The sequence below is a fragment of the Lathamus discolor genome, chromosome 1 (assembly GCF_037157495.1).
Source record: "Lathamus discolor isolate bLatDis1 chromosome 1, bLatDis1.hap1, whole genome shotgun sequence".
In the NCBI taxonomy this organism is placed as follows: domain Eukaryota; kingdom Metazoa; phylum Chordata; class Aves; order Psittaciformes; family Psittacidae; genus Lathamus; species Lathamus discolor.
This window is the reverse complement of record NC_088884.1, coordinates 98,508,882-98,535,019: the sequence shown is the minus strand read 5'-3', so window position 1 is coordinate 98,535,019 and position 26,138 is coordinate 98,508,882. Positions and strand designations below refer to the sequence as shown.

The following is a 26,138-nucleotide window of genomic DNA, read 5'->3' as shown; positions in this document are numbered from 1 at the left end:
TTTAGATACCAAACTGCAATAATAGTCTTTAGGAACCCAAAATCAGATAGGTAGGTCATAGTTATGTTGTGGAGCTGGGATTTTTGGGAGGAGGTAGGGGATGACCAGGGGAAGAGGAGAAAGTATAGTCATTTGTTTATCTTTAAACAGGACGACAGCAGTCTGGCATTCAGTCCATGTTCAAAAAGCAGTTAAGCAAGTACTTGAGGTTGTTATTCCTGCACCAACTCCCCTTTACTTAGGGGTCACTGGAAATGAGTTTGTACCACTTTGTGTTGTATAGCTGCAGCTTTTATAAAATCATGTATTATCCTCAGAATGCTTCAGAAATAGTACACTGAAAAACTAGTAAAGGGAAGGTTCTGTTTGTTTTCTTTTAGTAAAAAGCTTCTAAGTGGCTTTTCTTCTGCAGGCACTGTGGGTATAAGAACAATTGTACTGCATCCTCTCTGCAACAGAAGCCAGTAAGCACAGTGTAAGAAACAGCAGGCACAGTCAGCCTTCCCTGGCATATCTTCCCATTTTCCAGCCATCACAGATCTAAGGACCACTTGCTGAACCTATCTGTAAGCAGTTTTCTTTTGCAGCCGCCTGCATACATGGAGAAGGTTTCTTCTTCTTCTTGAAGGGTGAGGTGAAAGTGGGGAAAGCTGAGAAACAGTTGCAGCAGAAACTTCTTGGGGGCAAGTTATGCAAATTCCTCTCATCAGCAGTAGCTGGAATTCCTGGATCCAACCCTAGGCTGTTTCCTTTCATGTTTTTTAAGGCTTGTTGAAAGAGAGAGATGTCCAGCTTCAGATGACTTTTTGAGGAAACTGCTAATGAGGTCAGTTTTTCTCTTGGCTTTTTCCAAGACCTGTTTTCCAAACACTAGCAGCACTCAGATAGATGGGAGAATATGAATATGCACTGAGGGTGGAAGCAAGAAGAGGCCTTGTAACTGTCAGAAGGGAGGCTAAATGCTCTAGAGCCACTTTGCCTTCTGCAGCCCCATAACTTCTGTATGAGACTGTGAGATCTGAACTATGCAAATACGGCAAAATCATAACAGGAGAGGAAAAAAGATGGGATTATGCAAGGGGGGAGCATCCCCACCTGCCTGATGCACATTTCATCCTCAGCTTCCACTCCAAAGCTTCCCATCACCGCCTAGAGCTGCTGCCACTGTTGCTAGCTTGCCACTTGTCGCAGCCACCTCTGATGACTGCTGCCACCCAGATGAGAGCTTCAGGGTTCTGGCAGAGCTATGGGAAGTGCAAGAGGCAGGGACCTGTTGTAGCTTTTAGCCCCTCAAGTGCACAGTGTAAGAGCAGCTTTATATCCCCGGGGACTCCTGCTTGTGTGTTTACTAAGTGATGCTGGAGCATAAGCTGGGAATGCCAGGGCACACAGGCTGCCTGCAGCCCTGCTGTGCTGAGGCTGAGAGGCAAATCTGTATGGTCTGTGGCTTAGTCTGAATCCTTGTGTTCTAAACCTCTGCTGACAGTGGCTGTGTGGATAGACGGTGTTTCCAAGAAGAGTGCTGTGCCCTGCTGTGTTCCCCCCCACAGCTCCTTAGGGAGCCCTTCACCAAGCATTCATTTAGTAGCTTGCTGTCTGGTAACATTTCCAGGCCCTCTATGGGCAGGATCAGCCTTCGGTAGTTTGTGCTGCTGAACAGAGACATAGGGAACACTTGAGGGGGAGAAATGTCTGCTCTAGTTTCAGGCATTACAGTCCTTTCTCGTTAGCAGGAAGAGGAAAGAGCTGCCACTAATTTACTGATGAGTGAGGAAAATACTCAGTGTTTGCAGTTGAATGCTTCTAGTATGGCTATTGTGGGTCTGAATTTGGAGTTTGTCAATACCAGGCAGCTTTGGGTTGGGGGGGGGGAGGGGGAAAGGAAGAAAAAGTACTGACTTCTGTTCCCAGCCATATTGAGACCACAGTCTCCTGCTAATCCTACAGCCATCAGAACCTACAGTATCCAAGGTTGGTTCTTGGCCTCATGTCTTCCACCTGGCATTGAAAAAAAGTCAGACTAGGGCAGCTGTGCATTTTAAAGCTGGGCCTTTAATGTAATTCTGAAATATGCTAATTGCCAGGCTTTTGTTTTCATTTGACAGTTTTGAGAAGCTTAGAAGAAAGGAGGAAAAATAAAGGAGTATTGTAAATAGCCCTAGGAAAAACCTCAGCCTGCTGCCTATGTAATTTCCTTTAAAAACAAACTTCCATACTGGGGGAGGCTTTATCACAGCAGATTTGCGCACAATCCTGTATGCCCGAGATCTACACAATTTTCCATCATTTCTTAAGCACGCTTGCTCATTGTTAAAGTTGTTACTAAGGTTACTACAACTGTTCTTTAAGAAGGGAGAAGTGCTTGCTTACGCCAAAGCTTGTCTGTATTTCCCTGCTATCTGTGCATCTAATTAAAATTCTAATTTTTTTCTACTCTAGGGGCTTTGCATAGACCATCATGGTTCTAACAGTACTATTTATCTGGAGTTTAAACTCCCAGCCCCTCCTGCTATACGTCTTCCCTTATTCTTGTCTCTTTTAAATAATCCAGTAGTGATTAAGCATGTAAGTTACTAAGCAAGCACTTGAAGCTGCACAGCCTTGTTCCCCTCGGCGCTACAAGAAAGTAAGACTTTCCAAGAGCAAATGTAATATCATAATTATAAGCCAAACTTTAGGAAGATTTAAAGCTTTTTTTCGTACAGTTGAGCAGGACAACTGAAGCCTGTGGAAACGAAACTGGAGGAAAGACCCAACCCACGCAGACAGAAATCTTTATTAAACACAGATGTCAACAGCAGTAGCATGTAATTAGTGCCCTAATTGTGATTGGGCAGACAATGTTGGTGGCTTGGGGAGGGTCCAGATGCAGGCATCTGACTGTGGCTGCCTCTCACTGAGCTAGTTACCAAGGCTCCTTTTAATGTCAGTGAAAAGAAAGAGACACTTCTAGAGCATGATTTATCTCAGCTTGGTATAGGGGATATGAATTACATCCTTACGAGTCAATTCATTCCAGTCTTTCTTGCCTGCAATTTTCTCATGGTGCCTATAGGAGTTTCCAGGCTTTCTGTCCTGTTCATAGCTTGTTTTCCCCCCTTTCTTTTTCTTGAATTGGAAAAGGAACAGAGGCAAAAGCAGCTATTCATCTGAGAAGATGTATTTTGTATACCTATTGGCTGGCCACAAGGTTTGGGAGACCTGAGTTCAGTTCTGATCCTGCCCCTGACCTTATATACAGCTTTAGGTAAGCTTCCTGCCCTGTCCTCTTAAGTGAAATTCAGATGTTTAATATACGTTTGCATCTGAATGTCAGACACCATGTAAGTGCTAAGTGATGGTTTGGGGGGGAGGTGTTGACACAAGAGTAGTTTTTTCTTTTTAGATTCAGCCCACCTCTGTTTTTCTCTGAGACAAAAATCCATGTAATTCTGGTTGCAACCCAGAGGGTAGTTTATCTTCAGACTAACAGATTATAAATGCATTAGTACTGGGTGGCTCACCACTCCTAGAACAGGAGAAAAAGGTGGGAATGAGAAGTCTTCTAAGAAGGAAAATAAGATTAGTGGAAGCTCCTTATATGAATGCACAGCTGGTGCATTTCTGTGGCTTATCTAACAGCAAACTATCATACCTCCAAGGAGTTTAGGAAAGAACTGTAGTGTTCTCAATGACTCAGTCTTACCTACAGCATCTATGAGCAGCAAATGCTTTCTTGTCTTCTTGTGTTTATTTGACACTGTTAGAGGCATAAGCTCTCAGTGGTGAATGGGACTTGAAGTGTAAATATAATTTGGCTTAGCTGCTAATATATGCTTAGTATGTATGGACTTAAGAGATAAAAACCCATGTGAGTATCATGGGCAACAACTACATGTGCATGTGTGTGGAAAATGCAAGTAATTTTTTTTTTTTTTTCCCCCCAGAAAAAGGAAAAGCCAAAAACTGCAGAATGAGCATGTACAGACACATGTAGCATTATGAGTTGCAGTTCCTTCCCTTGGAGGTTATTTTCAAAATGCATAAATAGGTAAAAGTGCCTGGTAGTATAGTGGTGTGCAGCCACAACTAACTGGGAATTTGACCTATTTGGCAGAGCACTGACCACCTTTCTCCTGGCCGCCTTTTTGCTTTATATGAAGATGTCTGGAAGCCTGACACACCTTTGGGATTTTGGCAAACATTTCATGCCATTACTACAATGAGTTCAACCCCTCAGTGGCTAGCAGCTTGGGGAGCTCTAGCAGCTTGGGGAGCTTGCCTTCAGACAGCCTGCTGCCCGGACACTGTGTTGCTTTAGACAGGCTCTGAGCAGAAAGGAGCACCTTTATAAATAGATGGCTTAAGAAGGCAGATGTGATTTCCCCCTAACAGTAGCTAATGCTTTACCGAAAGCATCCAATGATGAGATATTCTGGTGATAAGGTATCTGCAAGCTTCACATGGCAGTTTTAGAAGGAGGGCAGAGCAGGCAAGCACGGGACATATATTCATAAGACTCTGGTTACTACTGAGGTGTGCCCTTTCTTGCCTGTCAGTGTTGTTCATTTAGATTGAGCATGGGCACCTTTTTTATTTGGTGCCACTTAGACATCAATAAAAGGAAGACTATAAGCCAGATGATCTTACAGTAACTGCCGGCATTTGCTCCTAGCAACCATCTTTTCATGGGTGCCTTGCAGCCCATTCCCCAGCACTGGATGTATACTGCACGCGTGCCCATGTTAGGCATCATTATCACATGACAAGCAAATATGCAGGCATGGAACTCAGAAGCAAATGCTATGAGCTGCTTGGGTAGGTTGTCCATGGCTGCTGTCTTTCCTGGGTGCTCCAGCTATGGGAAGGGAGTGAAGGGATTCACTAGATTGCAACGAAGTGCATAATTTTTGGTATCTGTCCTTTGGGGAAGCATGAAGCCAGTGCACCTGTGCAAATTATATGAATATGCATAATACTCTGTGTATGTATATTCAGACTATATGCAAGAGAGGAAGAGATTTATCCTGGATTGGAGTCAGCTGCTATACATGAAGTAAGGAGGGTAAAACCTGAGCAAAGGTCTTAGTCTAATGTTGTTGTTTGTTGCATAAACCATTCTTTGTAATTTAGGTTGCTTAGGGTACTCAAGGTGAAGCCTGTGCTTAATATTGTGCTGAATCACTGCCTTGATTTGGTTAGAATTTCTTTTATTTCTTATTTACACTTCATCAGTAAACTTAAATAGTGTGGTTGCAGTTCACCCTCCGTAGTAAGTCAGCCTTGGGACTCTGTAGCTCTGATAACGGCTGGGATCTGGGTGACCAAACATGTACTTTTCTATTAGGTGTTGTTGCATGCCTTTGTAGGACCCAAGGTCAGCTTGTGGTGAAAGTACTGAAGCAGCAAAGAAGTTTGTATGGTTTGCTTGGCCATACTTAGGGCAAAACTGTTATTCAGTGCTGTCTGGCCTTTAGCCTGTGGCAAATAGCTCTCACACTGTGCTCAGAATAATTCAGAACATGTCTGGGGCATCCTGTGTAATCCTTTGACTGCTTGAGTCTTCACAGACCTTCAGTGATCCTGCACATCTACTAATTTTTTTTACAGTGCTGGCTATAACTTGTATTGAAAGCAAAAAGGAATGTAAAGAAGAGTTGTTCCATCCAACTTAGTGCCCATCTCTGAAGAAATTTAGGTACAGAAGAAGTGTTCTTATCAATGGACCCCTAACTCCTAGTGAGCTTGACAGGAACTAAGGGCTTCAGCACCTCTCACAACTGGGCTCTGAGTTTTGTACAAGAGTCTTACAAAACTGCTGCTGCATGCCTTCTTTTAAATAGATATGCAAAGGCAAGGCAAACAAGCAGTTCTATCACTGCTGCTCTTTCCTAGAGATGTATCAAGCTGATTGTGCTGAGTAAGGAACAGTTTAGATGAAGGAAAAAGCCAGATCCATTTTGGATATTTCTGACATTTTTTCTGTTTTAGAATTTTCAGTTAGTTCTTTGTTGGGTATTTTATGATCTATAGCCTAACACAACTCTAGTTCCAAACTCATCTGTCCCATGGTTGGTTTCCCCCCCAAGCCCCTTCCCCAAAAGACATGGCTCCGGAGCATAATGAGAGTTAGGACTTTGAAAAAATATGAGTACTAATTCATTAGCATGCAAAAGATTAATTTCCTTCCCTCTTCCCCCTCATGCTTGGGGCTCCTTTGCAATGCCTACTGCACTGTTAATGGTTTAACCTGTACTTGCATAACCTGCACTTCCTCAGAAGTATGTATCCTTGCAAAGAAATCTTCAGGTCATGTGTGTCCTAAGACAAAGCTGCACAGGCAGGCATAGCTGGGGAAGAGGAGGCTTATGGTGACAAGCTCTGGGACAAAGCCACCATCGTATTTGCAGCGCAGTGTAACTTGTCCTGTGATTGATTCACAGGATTTCTCTCTCTCTTTTTTTTTTTTTTAATGTGCTGGTTGCAGAAATCTGTTAATTCTGATCCTTAAAATTATTTTCAAATAGAAGCTTCATTTATGATGATGTTACCCAAAGACGGTGACTAAAATGTGTATGCTTGAACAGGTACAGTGTACAGGCTATCTGGCTCTCATTTTCTTCCCTTTCTGATTATATCAAACACACGTTGCATGTGGAAAAAGAAAAGCATGACCTTGAACTTAGCTGTGTGGGAAAATCCCAGAAATTACCCCACGTTGATTTGTGGAACTGGAAGATGCTACTTCGTGCAATTGTGGAATAAATAGCCATGTTGACATGAGGTGGTGTTTGTCAGGAGATCACATCAGTGAAATGAATGAGAGACAACCATACTGTTTCTGAATTCAGCCTTCTGACAGCTTGCTATTGGATTCTAGAGATCGTACGTCAGACAGGCTTTGGTAATAATAGAGGCTGGATAGACGCTTGTAGCCCATGGAAACCAGCAGTGTTATCGGAGGAGCGCCATTGTGCCTCCACCATCCCTTGTCTCTTCTGGTTCCTTCCTTGGAGTTTCTCTAAGAACATTCTGGAGAATGCGTGTAGGTAGTTTGCTTCTCTAAGCATAGGAAGGGCTTTATCTTCACAGCAGTTAGACAAAATTCTAGTCAGTTGGTTCTGAAGCCATATAAACATAGCTCATAGCCTCTGCTTTCCTTAGTCACTGAGGCACTGGTAGGATGTGTCAGAGAGCTGCTGCTTCTTTTCAGAGCACAAGAACATTTTTCTGTCCCAGATGTCCTTTTACTGGGCAGGCAGGGTGCCACTAACACACCTTACTAGCTTGTTATGACTTGTGCCCATCCAAGGTTGAATCAGGGCAAGATTTTACTCAGGAGACAGTTTCTAGTGTCACATAATGCAATTTGAAGAGCTCGTAAGTAGTGAATGAATAGCTATAGTGCATATGCAAAAATGCTGGATATAGAATCATAGAATCAACTAGGTCGGAAAAGACCTTTAAAATCATCGAGTCCAGCCATTACCCCAGGACTGCCAAGTTCATTACTAAACCATGTCACTAAGGACCTTGTCTACACATTATGTTGCTTTGCCACTTCTTAGTTTAAAACACAGGAAATTCCTGCATTTATTTTCTACCCTGATTTGCAGGAGTCCTTCAGGAGATACAGCTGTAATAATCTACAGTGTCTGCTTTTTATCATTAGCTTCTCTCCTGTCCAGATACAAAGCAGACTGGCAATGTTTTCAAAGAGTGAAGATTTATCAACACAACTCCCAGAGAAGTCAATTAGAGGCTGTCTGACTAAATCCTCATAACACACTGAAAATGTAGCTCCTGCCGTCTCAAGACCAGTCACAGGGAAGAGCACAGCTCGGCTGTTTGGTATGGGAGGCAGGAGTAGTTCAGCTTTCAGGCTCTCAGCACCTTCATTAAGACTTTTCCACGGACAGAGGAATGCTGGCACCCTCCAGGTGATGAGGTTACTGGTTTCCTAGGATTTACCCTATTAGGCTAAAGTGGAATTAAATTGGATGGGCCTGAAGAGGAGGAAGCCATGTAGATCATACACTTGGTCAGGAAGGCTGTCTGACAATGATGACAGCATTTCATCCATGAAATAATTTGTGTTCCAAAGTCCAGTTAAATTTGCCAATAATTTTGTATTGAGAAAATTAATTGCATCCGTTGCCTGTGTTTTACTCAACAGCTTCCCCAGGGACCCCTGCGTGCCAAATCTCCTCAGAAACATGTCATTTAGTGTCTTTGCATTCAAATTTGAGTTGTGTGGAAGGAGGGACAGAAATTATGAAAGAAAAATATTTCAAAGGAAAACTGGAATTGATATGGTATATAATCAAATATGTATAATATGTATGACAAGGGGGAGTGGCTTTAAGCTGAAAGAGAGTAGATTTAGATTAGATATTAGGAAGAAATTCTTCACTGTGGGGGTGGTGAGACACTGGAACAGGTTGCCCTGAGAAGTTACAGTTGCCCCATTCCTGGAAGTAATGATTCTGTGGTTCTATGATACATACACTTATGCTTCCAAAGATCACACTTTTATTCCTCAGCCTGTTCTAGACACACACAATTTGAGCAGCATAGTTGATATTTTATATATATATATATTTCTTCTATAAATGTACAGATTTTTTCACTACTGCTTCCCTCACTAACTAGACATTTTCCACAGTGTTCATTTTTACAGCAGAAAAAGTCTTTCTGGCAGCAATGCAGTGGGGTGCATTAAAACACTCAATAAACATCAGTAGAGAAGATATACATGTTGGGTTTTTTTTTTTAATTATGATGAAATTAAATACAGAGAACTGGAAGTTCTCTTACCACACAACCTGAGCAATGAAAGTACAATTCTTTAGTCTGTGATGAAAATACATGTGGTGAGGCAGAGTTGAGCCATGGGAGAATCGTAGAATCCTGGAATGGTTTGGGTTGGAAGGGAGTTTGAAGCTCACACAGTTCCAACCCTCTGCCATGGGCAGGGACACCTTCCACTAGACCAGGTTGCTCCAAGCCCTGTCCAATCTGGCCTTGAACACTGCCAGGGATGGGGCAGCCACAGCTTCTCTGGGCAGTGAAGCTATCTGTCTTTCTCTCTTCATCTCTACAGAGCTGCGTCTCCTTCCCTTCTCTCAGTCATCCCTCTCTCAAAGCTCTGATGAAAGCTTATGTCAGTTCTTGCTTTTCTCAAGCTCTTTTAACACACATCACCCTCCCTATGCGGCTGACTGAGGGCAGTTACAGTCATGGCGTTTGCTGGTTTAACTTCGCCTCTTTCAGGTTTAACTAGTGCCGTGAGCATCTTCCTATCATAATGGTAGTTGGTTTGTCCTTCTGATAACTGTTTGCAAAACCCAAGGCAATGACAGAGTCCCCAGCAGCTCTTAACAGCTTGGGTCACAGGCGAAGGTTTGACCTCTTTCATGAGGCAGAGGTTACTCTGTAAGCCTGCAGAGTTGAGCAGATTGCTAGCTATCTGTAGCTATCTTTGCTCCCAACTTCAAACAGATTTCACAATGTGAGCTTCCTGAGTATTTGAAACGTTGCCCCAGCCAACAAGAACTGGGCTGACAGACCCTGCATGGAAGAGCACAGCATGTGCTTCAAGTGAGCAATTGCAATCCAAAATCAATTTGCTACATCAGGCTTTATCCTGTGAGTTAGCAAGTGTCGATGCAGTACCTTCAGCAGTCTGAGGGAATTCGAGTAGTAGGGGAGTGGTTTGATGCATGAAATAGCTTTATTTGCTGGAAGCAGTGGTGTGTAACCCACCTCCGCTTTGCTTGGCCACTCGTCTGAGTTCAGTTCCGGCTCTGCTTGTGAAAAGCTGTCCTGCATTCCTCAGCTGCAGCAAGTGGCATTAAGAGGTCACTGTGGAGTTGATGGACTTCAGATGCTAGTCAGAAGATGTGGTTGCACCTCAGGCAGTGGTGCCCTTGGGCCAGTGTTAACTTTTCAATGGCAGTCTCAGTAGCAGTACAGCAAGAAAGGATATGCAAGAAATGAGGAATCCTTTTAAGTGTTGAAGCGGAACTGCAGGCATACAAATGGCAATATTGATTATTCCTTATTGATCGCGCGATAGGTGGTTATGGTCATTACGTCTTTGCTTATAAGATCTGTCACGTCAAATCTAGTTGCTTGGTGTCACTTCGCAGCAATCCCAGGGACTTACTATGTTGTTGGTAGGCTTTGAGTGCAGTATAGGAAGTTTAGGAGCAAACTTGAGCTGGTTTTCAGGGTGCAGGCTGGAGATGGCTGAATAGGTGTGATGGGTGGCAGAGCTTGTGGTGAGCAATCCCTGTCCGAGGTCAGGGGTCAAGATCTGCCTGGAAAAGTTCCAGGAGAAGAAGGGAGAAGAAAGTTGGGAAAAGCTCAGGAACATGTGGAAGAAGAGGTGCTAAGCCACTGATGGGAGAGAGGAGTCCTGAAGGAAGGGCCAAGGCTCAGTCATTGCCACAGAAGGGAGCTGAAGCCCAGTTGAGCATGGATGGCTGGTGGGCCAGACCATGATTCAACATGAGGAACGGAAAAGATTAATGTTTATTTTTAACAGAAAGAGTCACAGAAGAGCAGTGTGGAGAATGTGATAACCCTTGTTCTCTGTAGACATGCATATTCTCTGAGGAAGATGGACTTCAGGCTTTAGCTGGTTTCTCTGCTTTCCCACAGGCAGTAAAGATAACTACAGAGCAAGGTGCATTCCAGCACAGCTGGGGAGTGAGCATGCCAGATCTCTTCAAGTTGTTGCCCTTGCCTGTTATTGAAGTGTCTGGAGCTGCCTTAAGAGCAGTCAGTGGCAACATGTCTGTTCTGTAGCTGGTGCACTGAAAGCACCAACTAAAAGTGACGCCAGCCTACTTGTCTGTAGGCTCACAGATCAACCTGCCTACTGTGTTAGACCCTGCAAAGCATGCTCAGCCTCCACAGGCAAAAAGAGGATTTAGCCTCTCATCTTCCCCACCTGCCAGTTTTTATGTTTTAAAGAGCAGCGAAGGGCTGAGGGTCTGGCACAGCGCTGGTCACTGCCGGTGGATGACTGGAACAGCCACCCACTGAAGGCACCGCAGTGGTGGAGGATGGGCCGGCTAGTGGCTCAGCTGTTGCTATAACAACAGCACCTTTCAAAAAATGAATTGCTGCTGGTGGGATGAAGCAGAGCAGCTTCTCCCCGCAGACGAAAGCCCCACCATCAGCCTCAATGCTCTCCTGCTTATGTATTGGCTCTGTCACGGAGTGTCCAAGTAGCTCCACTGAAAACCCAGGGATGGGTCTGATTAAACCAGTCTGGTCTGCATGTCGGTGTGCACAACCTCTGTGCCCCCTGCCTCTCGCCCAGTCAAGTTATTTAAAAAGTCACCCCACCAAAGTTTGACCTTTCTTGCTCTGCAACCGGAGTTTCCTCAAAGGCATATAAAGGATAATGAGTCCTGCTTTACTCACTTCTGCTCTGGGATAGACACCTGCTGTGAAATGCAGATTCGTCAGCCAAATATTTTGTGTGAATAAAGCTAAGGTCCTAAGGAGCTAGCACAAGTTTTATTGTATTCTAATATTTTTTGTTTATTTTCATATTTTCCATTTATTTTCATATTTTTCATTTTATGAACCAATAGTTTTCTGCACCTAGACATAAATCTCTACACTGCTGTGAGTATCTTCATGATGCATACTGTAAATCACATCCACAAGCTATATACTACTCCTTAGAAGGAGAGGGGGGATACTTCTCAGAGAATATTTCACTTTAGGCATTGTTTTTACAGAGGGAAGAGGAATAGGGAATTACTGGGGTTTTAGTCTAAAACACTGTGGATTCCAGGTGGTGGTAAACTGTGTACCAATATATGGTCACTGTATAATATTCAAGCCATCCAGTAGTTTAAATGGTGATTGGGAATCACAGGATCATAGAATGGCTTGGGTTGGTAGGGACCTTAAAGCTCATCTAGTTCCAATCCCCTGCCATGGGAAGAGACATCTTCTACTACAGAAGGGTGCTCCAAGCCCTGTCCAGTCTGGCCTTGAACACTGCCCCCCATAGCGAAGAACTTCTTCCTAATATCTAAATCTCCCCTCTGACAGTTGAAAGCCATTCCCCCTTTTCTTATCCCTAAAAGCCTTTGTATAAAGTCCCTCTCCAGATTCCTTGTAGCCCCTTTAGACTCTGGAAGCTGCTGTAAGGTCTACCCAGAGCCTTCTCTAGGCTGAATAAGCTCAGTTCTCTCAGTCTTCCTAGGAGAGATGCTTTCAAGATATAAAACTGAACATTTGCATTGAAATAATTGGCTAAGAATATTGCCGTGTTGTACCCCAAAAAGATGAGATGCATCTGTTGTTATGGCTCCCAACACACCTCACTCCACTCCCAAAATGCCAGAGACGAGATACTTCCCTGCCTGCAAAGGCTGTTAACCCCCAAAATCCTAAAATCTGTGTTTGAGGAGAATACTGTGGAGCTACAGACTTAGAATAGGCTTCATTTTATTTTCATTTGCAACAAGGCACAATTTCTGTATATTTGATCTTTGATAGAAAATAGTTTCCATGTTAAAGCTTCTTTCTGTTGTAAGGCATGATGAACACAATTATTAATATTTATATACTGGGCCTCCTTTTACTTTTCACTAAAGTCATTGTATATTTGTACAGGGGGACATCCAAGTTTCAGCACATGATGAAACTTTAGGAGCTGGTATTTTTAGGTCTGGTTATTTGCCACTGGATAGTTTTGATTCTTTTGGTAAACATTCATGTACAAATAAGGTGATGGATTCAGGATAAATTAGTAAATGATGTGAAACCTGAAAGTGTGAAATTATGTGAAAGTGTGTCACTCTTACCAGTATTCTGTAAGGTTCACTTTCAAACTGTTGTGAAATGCATGGAGTCAGTTATCTTGTTTTTCTCAGGAAATAATTGCTCTCCATAATCCCTGACTTGTCATTATGATGATTTTTTCCCCCATCACTCCCTTATATAAACTTTATTTTACGACTAGAAGCTGTTACCAGGTCCTTTGATATGACTGTTCTTACTTTAGTCCAGTATTTGGCCAGCACAGGGCAAAGGGCCATCACAAGTTTTGGACATTTCTTTGACCCCTGTTTTTGTGTGTACATACCCACTGAACTTGGTCTTGAGTCAGGTCCTGTTCAGTGACTCTTTTCCTGATGTGGAAGGCAAAGACTTTGTGTTGAGAGAGCTTAAGAGCTGAAATGGACAATTTCAGCTGTAAATTGTGTCAGTGGCCCATTAGGGGCCACATTTACATATGCTATTTTAAGCCATTATATCAACTATGTTACTGGCCACCTGCATTTGAGGCCAGAATGTGCTTGCTTTGCTCTTCTTCTGAAAAAAGGAATCTCAGAAGTGACTGTGCTATAGTACTTGTGAAGCGGGGCCATTACCACATCAGTATGGTCCTTTTCTTGTCTCTGGGGTCTGAATCAGGGCTATATAAAGATCAGTGAAACAAGCCCAGTGGCTCAGCTGTAGTCTTCTGCCACACACCAGTTACATTGGTCAGAAGCAGCAGGGAGCTGTAATGCCATACGGTGTTGTTCAGCTTAACATGGTGTTTAAGGAAGGGAAGCAGTGGAGGTGAGAGCCGTATCATAAACCTCCTTGTGGGATCTGATTTTTCTCCTTCACACTAGCCTGGGTGTTGGCTTACCTTCAGTACAGCTGTTATCTGGTGCAGATGAGGCAATTACCACCCCTGGGCAAGCTTCTTGCTAGAGCTTGCTACTGTTGTGGCACAGAGATATGAAAAGGTGATGCCTGTGTTGTAGGGCTCCATGCAGCCTGGTGTGCTCCTGCAGACCTTGGTTGATTAACTTGACTGTGATGGACACACTGGTGTGCATGCTCCTGCCTGCATCTGCCATCACGTGCAGGATCCCATCCCTGAGCATCTGTGAAGCTCATGTGGGCAAGAGCTGCTGTGCTTGGCTGTATGGAGAGAAGAGTGGGAGCCAGTGATGGGGAATACATACACACAGTAGGGAGGTCCAAAACAGCCTTCCTGATCTCTGCCTTGCGGCAGGTGAGCTCCCCATCGCAGCCCACGCCATAGGGAGAGTGAAACCATTGGCCTTGCTATTTCCCAGAAACCAGGGGTAGGAAAAATCCCAGAGAAAGGACAGCTCCTGTGGAGCTATGCAGGCATCTTGCACTGGAGGAGCAGTGGTCTGCATGGCAGAGGTTGTGGTCACAGAGAAGCTGGTCTCTGTGCTGCGGCACCACAGAAGCCAAGAGGAGAAGGAATTTCAGCCTGATGGAGGCTTGGTATTCATTGACTCTGTGCAGGGGGAACAGGCAGCAAAGTCTTGGGCATGTATGCCAATAGGGACCTGTTGGTGGCTTTTAGCCACGTGTTAATCATTCTCCCACATAAAAAAAGCTCTTTTGCTGTAGTTCAAATCAAGGAGTTGATGATCTGTTTAAGGACTCATAGACTTGCCTTTCTGCCTTGTTATAAAGGTCACATCTCTGCAGAGGACCAGCACATAGTTTCGTGTCCCACACGTGTTCAGCTGGGACTGCGGCAACACATGCAGTGGCCATGTCCTTTTGCATTGCATGCTGAATGAGGCCACGCTGGCCTGAAGGGCAAGAGAAGGGCACAGCCTTCTTGGAACCGATCCCTCTAACCTAGGGATGAGATACGAATTTGTTTGCCTGTCTTACACATGGGATGAAAGGGGAGGTAGCCCTCTGGGATGAGAGAAATAAATGGGAGCTGGATTGTGGGAAGAAAGAAGGTTGAGGACCTTTAGGTTAGGGAAGGGGTGGGAGCTGCATGTCTGGGACTTTCATACAGTAAAAATACTTTTAAAATTGATAAAATCTGTCAGTATTTTGTCTTCTATTGTTCTACTATCAAGGATGCAAGTGTGTCCTGAAGGCGTTTGCTACAGCTGTGACCTCTTTGCTTCCTCCTCTCCCCACTATTGTTTTTTGCCTTAGCTGAATAGGGATGCTTTTTTTAGCCTGGTACATAAGTGAAGGACTTAACGTTTGGTGTGATAGGGAGAGCACTGGAGGTTGTTACAGTGCTTTGCTATGCTGCTTCTAACCTGACTGAAAGCTTTTATTAATACACTATTTTTTAAATAACAGACTTATATTCTAGTTTAATTGCTATCCTGGAGACTTGTCTTGCTATCATTTCTGTTAGTTATTTATCTTTCACGTTAGCTCCCAGCACACAGGTTATTTCCTTTTTTTTTTTTCATTATTTGATTGAGTTAATATCATGCAAAGTACCTTGTTATTTTTATGGTGGATATTTTTTTTCCTCACAACTGATTCTCAGTATGCTTTGGAGCCAAGAACAGAGGGCTAATCAAATGAAACTATGTTAATGAATCTTCTCCAAAAAATCTAGTGTCAACAACACATGTTTCAATAAAAGTAGTCATTCAGTTGTATTGCAGGTATTTTTCAAGAAGCTTCTAGAAACTACCAACAAAAAGATTTTCAGAGTAAATAGGAAATTTTAGTGATTCATTTTTTGGGGTCCAATTTAAGACTTATCACTGTGCTCAGCACCAAAAAGTTGAATTAGTCAAATTGCTTCATAAAATTCTGGTATCTTGGAGAGCACATATTTTAGAGTTCTGCTATTCAGCGGCAGGTTTGGTTTGGGTTTGGTTTTTGGTTTTTTTTGGTTGGTTGGGTTTTGTTTGGGTTTTTTTTTTGTTTGGTTTTTTTTTATTTTGTTTTGGACCATCTTCTCAAACTGATCAAGGCATAAGAATGAAATGAAACTAGTAGGTTTGTAGTAGTAGGCTTGATGAGAAGTATCTGTCACAAGGCTCATCAGCACTATTTTTGTGTCTGCAACTGGTTAATGGTGGTTTTTTTCCTCTTTTTCTTTCAGCTTCAAGAGACAGTCAAAAGGAAGTTGGAAGGGGCACGTTCACCTCTCAATGGAGAACAGCAGAATGGAGTTTGTGATGGGAACTTTTCTCCAACCAGCAAGCGGGTAAGGAAGGATGTACCAGGCATTGAGGCAATCAACAGCTTGCCCAATAATTTGCCTTTGCCTGCTGTTTCTCCTCTTCACCAGCTTGACATGAAAGCTCCCCTGCCCCTCCAGAACAGTGGAACTCACAATAGTGGTCTAGAAGACTTGGGTAAAAACGGTGGGCTTTCTGAGATAAAGCTCCCTGTTAATGGTTGCAACGAGCTAGATGATAGCTTTAACATCCTGCAGAACAAGGAGCTAAAGCAAGAGCCTTTGGATGACGCCAGCTGCATAGATACTTCTGAAACATCTCTTTCAAATCAGAACAAGCTCTTCTCAGACATTAACCTGAATGATCAAGAGTGGCAGGAGTTAATAGATGAACTGGCGAACACCGTTCCAGAAGATGATATACAAGATTTGTTCAATGAAGACTTTGAAGACAAGAAGGAGCCGGAATTTCCCAGGCCTGCCACAGAGACTCAAGAAAGTGCAAGCGTGAAAAGTGATCCATCTCATTCTCCATTTGCTCATGTCCCACTAGGGTCTCCCCAGGTAAGGCCTTCTTCTTCGGGTCCTCCATTTTCAAATGTCTCCACAGCCTCCAGCATAGCTTCTGTCTCCAGTGCCCCACCAGCCCCAGTCGCTGCTGGGTCACCAGCAAACTGTGTTGTTCAGTCACCTCAAACTCCCAGCCAGGCCCACACTCCAGGCCAGACGCAGTCACGGTCTGGAAATGGCTATCTTATGAATCCAGCAGCAGCAACTGTGACAGGACCGGGGCCTGGGCCTGTGAATATGCCAACCGCTGACTTGTCTCCAGCTGAACAGCTCAAGCAAATGGCAGCCCAGCAGCAGCAAAGAGCTAAGCTCATGCAACAGAAGCAGCAGCATCCAAATCAACCCTCAAGCTGGTCACCTGTGGGCCCTCCATCTAGTCCATATGGAGGACCCTTCAGTGCAGACAAACCAAATAGTCCAATGATGTATCCCCAAGCCTTTAACAACCAAAACCCAATAGTGCCTCCTATGGCAAACAATCCACAGAAGACCACAATTAATAACTACCTCCCTCAAAATCACATGAATATGATCAGTCAGCAGCCAAATAACCTGGGCACAAACTCCTTAAGCAAACAGCCCAATATGCTTTCTTATGGCAACACCAAGCCTCTGACCCACTTCAATGCTGAGCTGAGTCAGAGGATGACTCCACCAATGGCAAATCCCAGCAAGAACCCCATGATGCCATACATCCAGCAGCAGCAGCAGTCCCAGCAGCCGCAGATGCAAGCTCAGATGGCACACCTGAGTGAGGAACAGAAACGCATGCTCATCATGAAGCAGAAGGGAATGATGAATCAGCCCATGGCGTATGCAACGCTTCCTTCCCTTGGTCAGGTAAGTGTGAGTGCATGATGCACGGGCAACCAAAAAGGGGCTGATATAAAGGCTTAGTATTTCTTTGTATGATCTTCTTTTTCTCCTTGGAAGCATGGAACATCATTGCAAACATTTCTTTGACTTTTTATGTGGTATTGGAGCTTGATCATTTTAAGAAATGACTGAAATGAAATTGTATTATGTGTTAGAAATGTTGTTAAATTACTGTTTTTGATGAGCTAGAGCTCTTTTCCTTTGCTTCTACTGATGCTTGGGGCCACTCTGGGAAGTTTTGTGTTGGAAGTCACTCCTCCTTGAAGGGTTTGTGTCCTTTTTTTCCTAATGTCAGACTTGATGATTCTGGATCCCAAACCATGGCATGGCTTAGTTTCCACAGTGCAGTTAGCATTGTAATAAAAAGACAGAGTGGTTGGCTCCTTCTTCTTTGGGCAGAGATCAGGCCAACTTTAAAAGCATATATATGACATTTTGGCTCAAGGAACAAAGGAAGGACAGTTTGGGTGCTGAGTGCCTTTGGTTTCCACTGTGAGAAGTGAGCACAACTGAATGCTTTTAGTGGTGCATGGACTATGCATGAAATGAAATGGTTTATTCTGGGACTTTCAAGCAGTATTTAGCAACCTCAAGCATTTTATTGTTGTGAATCTGTCAAGTCTTTCAACAAGAACCTAAAGCCATGTCAGCTTGAGTGAGTTGGCATCACTCACATGTATTCCATGTTGACCTCTGCAGTGGCAGCCGCCAGGCTTGGGGTATGCTTTGGAATGAATTAATAACCAATTTGGATAATGATTATAGTAATGCCCTGTTGCCTCCTAGGTCAGCTGGGTATTCTCAGTTGTGCAGCCCTGGTAGAGATCTGCACACTTGTGTCATGGAAAGGCTCAAGGATAAATTTTCTGAGTGTTGTTTTAAGGGTTTTGAAAATAATAAAAGTTAATAATCAGGCCACAAAGGAGGTGGTGGCATCACAGAAGTTATGTGCCACCAAAACATGTCAGGAACTGGGATATAATAGTACACTAATAGAATTGTTGGTTGATAGTTTTAGCGTAACAGCTTTTTACCAAATTAGCTGTTTCTACACCACCTACAAGGAGGGCTTCCTTCTGAGCCTGGTTTAACGGTGACTCACTCTGTAATGCATGTAGAAATACAGCAAAATTTGTCGTTTCTTCAGCTTGTGGAGTTTGAGGATCTATCAATAGGAGGAGCAGCAGCTTTACCAGGTCACAGTTCATCACATACTACTTAAAATTAATTGCAAAACAAAAAGAAATGTTTATCCACCTCCTGGTTTTGGTTCAGGATGTATAGTAACAGCTCAAAAGTCCATGTCTTTTAATTCTGCTTGCCTATTGCATTAGAAATAGTTGGCCTAAAGCCTCTTCTTCTCGGGAAGACTTATCTGAAGAAATACTGCAGTAATGACAGAAAACTCAGACTAATCCGAGCTACAGGTTTGTCAGGTTGTAGCTGAGAAGCAGGGGATGTTTGGTCATGCTGCCTAATGCTTTATCCTTCCTTTGTTTTTGTTAAATCTGTGGAAATCAAAAGACCCATCAAACAGTTGAGAGGCAAACTGCCCCTGTGAAAAAGTTAATGTCATCTCCATTTCATAAGTCGATAAATTCATGTTAACACCTCACTGCAGTTCTCTACTGTGAACAGGAAGCTGAGGTTTCATATATCTAATCTCACTCAGTTCCTTTTTTTAAATGTAGGAAAAACTAGATATTTGCATACACTAGACATGCTTCCAAAACCAAGTCTGTATATTAAGTCATTTCTATGTCATATAAAGAAGAAACTTGAGGAAAAGCCATGCATTGTGATATAATATGTGCAATTCGCATTTATTGGCCCAGTCAGGATGAGGGACTTTGTGCTGGTGTGTAGCTGTAAGAAAGGTCCCTTTACTACTCATGAAACCCACTTGCCTGCACTGAAGGGATTTTGATTGTGAGGAAGGTTGTAATAATAGATTTCTAACTGTAATGTATTTCTTCATTCCTTCCTCTCCTGCTTCCCCAAAAAGCATTTTTCTGTGGAAAATGGGAAAGCTTATTATTGTGAGATGTGCTTGGTAGAAATGGATATTTACAAAGGTGGTAAAACCAGTATGTTGATATTGTTGCATTAAATCTAGACTGATGCAGATTATCTGATTCTGCTGCTTGGTGCTGGATGGGATGGTCAGACTTGCCAGATCATATATGGAAAATAAGGAGATTGCTCTCTTCAGTTTGAAATACATTTCTGAGGGTAAAATTAATGTATCTTTATAGTTTATACTTTCATTGCAGTTTTGGTTTTTTCATACAGAATTGTAAAAGTGTGTCCGTATGTGTGTTAAATAATTATAAGGATTTAATAAATGGCTTTTAAGGGAAAAATAGTCCTAGCTATTGCACCTCATGGTTAGCACTGACCGTATATTTCTGTTGGATGACTATTGCAAGGGCATATTTGAGAACCAAAAGATGACTTCAGGAACATTGGACGTATACAAAAAACATGTACACCTTGTGTTATTTTCTGTGTACTGTTGTAAAATTCACATTCAAGTATGACTAGCTGTGTGCATGTGTGCATACGTGCACTAGGTACACTAATCAAACCCATACCCATTTGGGCCTAGGCTGTGTCTGTTGTTAATAAGCAGAACTTTTACCTGTATTAATTGTTTCAGTTGCTGAGCATACTTTAGAGAGACACAGCATTTCTTTCAGTTCAGCTGGGACCTTGCAAATCTCTGTGGAGGTCAGTTGCACGTGAGTGACACTAACATGTCAGTGCTGGTACTCTGGGCTTGCTGAGCAGCGCTCTTGTAAGAGAGGTGAGCAGCAAGAGAGGAAGTTGTGCAGCTCAATATACATGCGAGTGGTTGGACAGGTAGAGTGCTAAATTAGCATCTTAGCCAGAAGAACTAGTGTCCAACAAAAGGAGGATTTCACCAAAGTCCTTACACAGTTGGTGTTGAGATGTGTTATCCTTGGGTTGAGATGTGTAATTTTCCTGTGAGATATGTTAGTCCTTTGCATTGCTGTGCAGATCCAGGACTGGTACTAGCACTGTGGCTGTAGCCTTCATCACACTATTGCTGAACAACCCATATATCTTGAACTATGATGCCCTCTATTTTATGCTATCACTTTTCCTCTTCAAAGTAACACTGGATGGGGTATTTTTCTGTTTTTCCACAAAGCAGATACTGGTTTGTTTTTTTGAGTTGGGGATTTTTCCAGGGTTAGCCTGAAGGTAATTCAGACTGCTTTTGTGGAATTGACTGTTAAAACCATGGTCGTATCCTGACCCATCTACCTTCAGTGAGGCTCTACTAGTGTTCCCTCATGCCTAACTGTTCTCCACTTGGTCAGGCTTGTACTTAGAAATCCATGCTATTTGTCTTGTCCAGTGTACCCTGATGTGCCCTAAAACCAGTAGTTAGTTTGTGAGTATGTGACAGGTGGCCAGTATTGCCCTTTAGCCTCTTGCTTTTTCTGGGTGGTTCATTCATTCTTGCTTATCTGTGGCTATAGGCTAAACTAGCAAGTCAAAATTTTAACTGGAGCTGGTAACCTGTTAGGTATTTAAGGGGGAGAAGTCCTCTGCTATTCTGATTCTCATGTGATAATAAAAGAAATAGGTTTCACACCAAGATGGAACATGGACTCTGGTTAGGCTTCTTACGTGATTTAAAAAATAAAAGCAAGCAAGCCTAAACCAACCTCCTTTCTCAAAAATCAGAGATTTGTTTAACCTAAAATATTCCATTTAGTTTTTGAGGTTTTATGGGAGGCACTTGGGTTTTTTTTCTTTAAACCAAAAAGTAATTTCAAACTGGGGAAAAGTAAAACATTTTCTTTGGAAAAATTCAAAATCATTAATTGTGCCTTTCCTTGGTTCCAGCTGTTCAATATGTATGTATATTGGTAAGAGAAGAAAGCAGCCCAGCGGAATAGATGTTGAACGGCTGAGACAGAATTTGATGTTAGGAGCCAAGTGAGTGAGGGAGGATAATGAGAGGTCAAAACAAAACAGAATTCTCTGTGGGTGCAAGACAAATAAAACTAGACTGCAGCTCTTCGCCTGCATAGGTCTGTGAGGATGCTGCAATTATAGCTCCTATTGAAACCACTACTGATGCTGGAAATTGGAGGGATGTAAATGAAAAGGAGAAAAGACACCATACTCAAAGAATATCTTCAAATTCTCTTTGCTGTCTTTTGTTTTTATCTTAAACATTCAAGATGCATTGCCTGATTTTGCATGTGAAGGATAAAGGGAGTTCTGTGTCTAGAGAACGTTTTCGAAACATAACTGTCCTTTCTAAGTGAAAAGGTGTGTTTCTCAGTGGAATTGTTAATGAGATTTTATACATTTGAAGGTTAACTTTGGGACAGTGAGAAAAAAAGGTTGTTGATGTTACGGGATTCGGGGTTTTTTAAAAGCCTACCTGAAAGTAAAGGAGAATCATACAGATGTGTATTCACTGCATGGAAGTGTGGCAGAAGTACAAGTGTCTTACCAGATTTCAGGGGAGACAAACTGGAATGGAAATAATGACTGAGGATCACTTGCTGAGCAGCCGATAGAGATGTAGTGAATGCCCATCTATGCTATGTTTGGCTCGTAGCTACTATTTTACACAAAACATTTGCCCTGGAGTTCAGATGCAGTACCTGCCTTTTACAAATGCCAAAATTTATCCCCAGAAATCCATCCCCCAAAGACTCCTAAGGACAGATGGGTAATCGAAATGTGCTTGGATGGATCCTGACCATCTAACCAGGCAATTTGTAAACAGTACCCTGGCCTTCTTGCTGTTCCTGCTATCATCTGCTCATTGGGAAGGAGGTCATGGCAGCATAAATCACTAGAAACATGTTGGACAACACTTGGTTAAGATCAGGTCTCCATGGCATAATCCTAAAAAACAAATTTTGGCTTGTTGGTATTTCCTCATTTTGCAACCTGAGGGTATGGGCTTTTTATAATTCAGTCGGAATCATAGAATGCCAGCTTGGAAGGGACTTCAAGGATTATCTAAGTCCAACCTCCTAGGCAAAGCATGACCTAGACTAGATGTCCCAGTGCCCTGTCCAGTTGAACCTTAAACATGTCCGATGTTGGGAATTACTGTTGGGGCGTTTTTCTGCAATACTAAGTTTTTGCACTAGTCCAAGCCTTGCAAAAAACAAGGTATAAGAGCACTGATTCCGTGCCCCACCTGAATAAATTATCTTATCATAAGAAAACTGTCAATGTCTCTGGTGAAACCCACTTTCCTGAAACCATGCTGTCCAGTATTCCTGTTTTATCCTCTGTGTCATCACTGATAGACAACTGAAATCAGTTGTTCCACTGTTTCGCTGGACATCGCGTAAGAATAACCAGTCTTTTGTTCTTTTCAGATATCACAGTTGTAGTGGTAAATCTTTGGTTCTTAAAAACTTCTCTACTTGTCCAGATTTGTTAAATACATGGTTGTGCAATTTGCTTCTTGTCTATTTACTTGAAGACTCATAGTGTCATTTATTCTCATTGGTAAAGAAATTGTCCTGCTTTTAGAAGCAGAAAATTTGTACTGCTGACTGCACAAAATGTATATTAAATGTCCCCTATTTTGAAGTCACCATGATAGCATATTTTTTCTTCCTACATGATCTAGATTGCCACGTAAAAAGTAGTTTGTCCTGTTATTTAGCTAGTCTGATGATATAACATGTGCCAACCAACTGCCTTTTAGTTTTATTAGTTATGACTGCAATCGCAAAGCACTGTGATTTTAAAATGTCTATAGCCAGTCATAGCATATTTTTACATAAAGTGCTACATTTTCATGGGGTTTTTTTTTGCCATTTTCTCCTTAAAGTGCAAGTTATCATCATCAATTTTCGTTTTCCAGTCTCATGTCCCATTCCACCTGCTTTCAGCAATACCAGCCATAATCCATTTCTTATTGTTCATAAGCCTCTCTAACTCTTCTTGTATATTGTATATGCTCTTAACATTAATATACAGATGGTGTAAAACTGTGTTCTTTCTATCTGCTTTTATGGTTGGATCTGTCATAAGCTGGTGACAAAGCACCACTGAACATACTGAGATGCTCACACCATGCTCTCCCCAATACTGCGCTCTTCTGCAGGCTAGTTTGCTGCCCTCTGAGTGTCAGCGTAACTGATTAGCATGAAAAGGCTGCTGTTTTCAGTGCTGGACAGTGACTGAAAGATCCACATGGCCTTTTCTTTCTGTAACAGTGTTGTAGTGTTCTGTGGAAAATCAAAAGCCCTCCTTCTCTCCTGCTTCCTCCATCTGGGTGGTTGCCACCAAGAATCTGTGTATTCACAGCAAGGATTGCTGCAGGGGTAAACCCAGTCATCCACCAACACCTTTACTCTGTGGATCCAGAGGAGTGTTTATTGCAAAATGGTACCTGTTGTGTTTTGATGTAGACAGGAGTTCAGTTCATGAATCAGAGTTTTAAGTTGGTTTTAAGTTGGAAACAGCCTTAAAGCTCATCCAGTTCCAACTCCCGTGCCATGAGCAGGGACACCTTTCACTAGACCAGGTTGCAAGAAAAGACCTCACAAAAACAAATTGACATTGTTTCCAAATTAGTGTCTATACTGAGGACACAGTGAAGTAATTGCTCAATGTGTACCAAATTGCTTCCTTTAAACCAGCATGGAGGCTGTGCATCTCTCTATGGAGTAGATTTACTAGACCTTGCAGCTAGCAGCAGTGATAAAATCTTCAGCACCTCCTGACCAGATTTAACAGTACAGATCCAGGACTAGGGAGGCCTCTATTTCAACTCTGTTTCGGAGGCACAAGGAAGATCTCTTCTCCTTTCTCCACCCAACCTTCCAGGTCTCAGGCTAACCTACACTGAGGTCAGTGGTCAGTTTTTCCTTGCTGGCAAAGGAGTCAAGCAAGCCTTGCAACTAATTTTGAAAGAGAAGAGGTTTTGGTCGCAAGGCCAGGGAACGCTTTGCAGTTGTCCACCCATTTCTTGTACTGTGGGCAGTTCTGCAGAGGACACCTTCCAAGGCAGCCAATCATAAGAACCAACAGACATGTGCTGTAAGGCGTGTGCCTCTGCTGTGAGCCGGGGTGGGCGTTCCAAAGTGGCCTTCTGCTAGTGCTTACTGGTCTGGTTTGGATTTTAATATACTCAGACCTACCCTGTTTCCACAGAAGAGCCGTTTAAAGTGTCATACACACACATACACTCCCTCCCACTTCCCCTTCCCCTCCCCCCCAAATTTTAAAGTATGTTTGTAAATGAATAAATTATTAGTTTTCCTCAGGCATATAACAGTGCACTTTAGGTTAATGAGAGGTGGAACCTTAGTGTTTGCTGTAAGAGATGAACCAGACCACCTCCTTTTAGGCTGCATTTCTACCCTTAGCAGTGCTTCTAAGCCTGAGTGTCATTTCATGTATCTTTGCCAACATTAGATTTAAAATTGCCTTTTGACTATTCTGTTCTGCACAGAACAAACTGTTAGCAAATCCCGTTGCTAGGAAAGCATCTTTCAGGTAGTCTGGGAGTTTATTCTTCAATTTAAGTGTAGTCTCATTGTCTTTCCCAACTTTTGTAAAGAAAACTGGAGACTAGATTAAAAATTAACATTTTCCATTTCTTCTTCCATCCACCTCTCATAGTAGGGGCTTATACAAACTGAGATTTAATTCCAACAAAGCTCGTAAATATTTTTATTGGTATCTGAAGAAAAGATTCATCTTACCTATATAAATATTCTTGCAACAAGAATTACTCTTGAATAAACAGTGGCCTCCCCCCTGTGCTCCCTGTACTGCTGGAAGGATGGAATGACTCTGCTGCTTAACTTGGTTAAGTATGTTTCCTGCAATTTCTTTTCCACAGTGATTACCCAGGATGCTCTGTCAAGGACTCTTCCTTTCCCTGCATTCTCCCTCTACTCTGATTTCTGTCTGTTAAGAAGCTTGCAGCAAGCAAAACTTCTTAGCAAATAATCAATAAGGGTAACGGTCATAGGGTATCCTGAAATTAAAAATCATATTTTGAACTATTAATAGATTTTGGATATTTTAAAAGCAAGCCCTGTCACACTCTTATATTTTTTTTATTTTTTAGTCTCAGTCTTCTGATTTTTTGTTTCCTGGGACATGTAGGTCACTCCTTGCCTGCCCATAGCTCTACACTTACCTAACAGGAGAAGAGGCACCGTCAGAAGGGTGAATTATGACAAGTCAGCATGGGGTCTGCCTTCTCCCCAGAGGGCTGCTTGCTAAGGTATGGAAGTATGGGCAGCACCCCATGCTCTATGATCCTCCTCTGCTCACTCATCTTCAAGCTCCTTTTCTGTTTGCAAGCTAAATAGCAAAGACACTGGCTTTTGGGAGGCCAGGCCAGAAGGGCTGCTCCCTGGGGAGCAGGGAAACCTCCCGCTTCTTCTCCCACCACACCCATCACCAGAGTTACCAGTGTAATGTGGAAATGGGCTCCTTTGCCACTGGAAGAGCAGGTGAGGGGATAAGTGACAGTTCTTCCCAACTGCTCCTGAGAGCAGTCAGGTCGGTCTGATCAAGCTGACAAAGAAGGAATGTTGTGAGGGAAGAAAATCTTAGTATTTCTGCTGTGTTCTGGGAGCCGCATGCCAGAAGAGGTAGTGCCTACCTCAAAGGTCTTGCAGCTAATTAAAGGTTACACACAGTGACAGCTTTATTTACTCTGAAGAGCTCAAAAAGTCAGAAATGCCACAATTTAAGTTGTCCACAGCTACCTGTG

At 42.8% G+C, this 26,138-nt stretch overlaps 1 protein-coding gene across 3 annotated transcripts in view; it reads left to right on the top strand.

Annotated features, from left to right (window-relative positions):
• The window catches only part of MAML3 (mastermind like transcriptional coactivator 3), a 252,127-nt gene that overhangs the window by 143,497 nt on the left and 82,492 nt on the right, over positions 1–26,138 (top strand). For all 3 annotated transcript variants that reach the window (XM_065687524.1, XM_065687517.1, XM_065687508.1), the window contains one exon: positions 15,863–17,350. In XM_065687524.1, the coding sequence (XP_065543596.1) occupies positions 15,863–17,350 (1,488 nt within the window). The remainder of the gene's footprint in view (positions 1–15,862; positions 17,351–26,138) is intronic.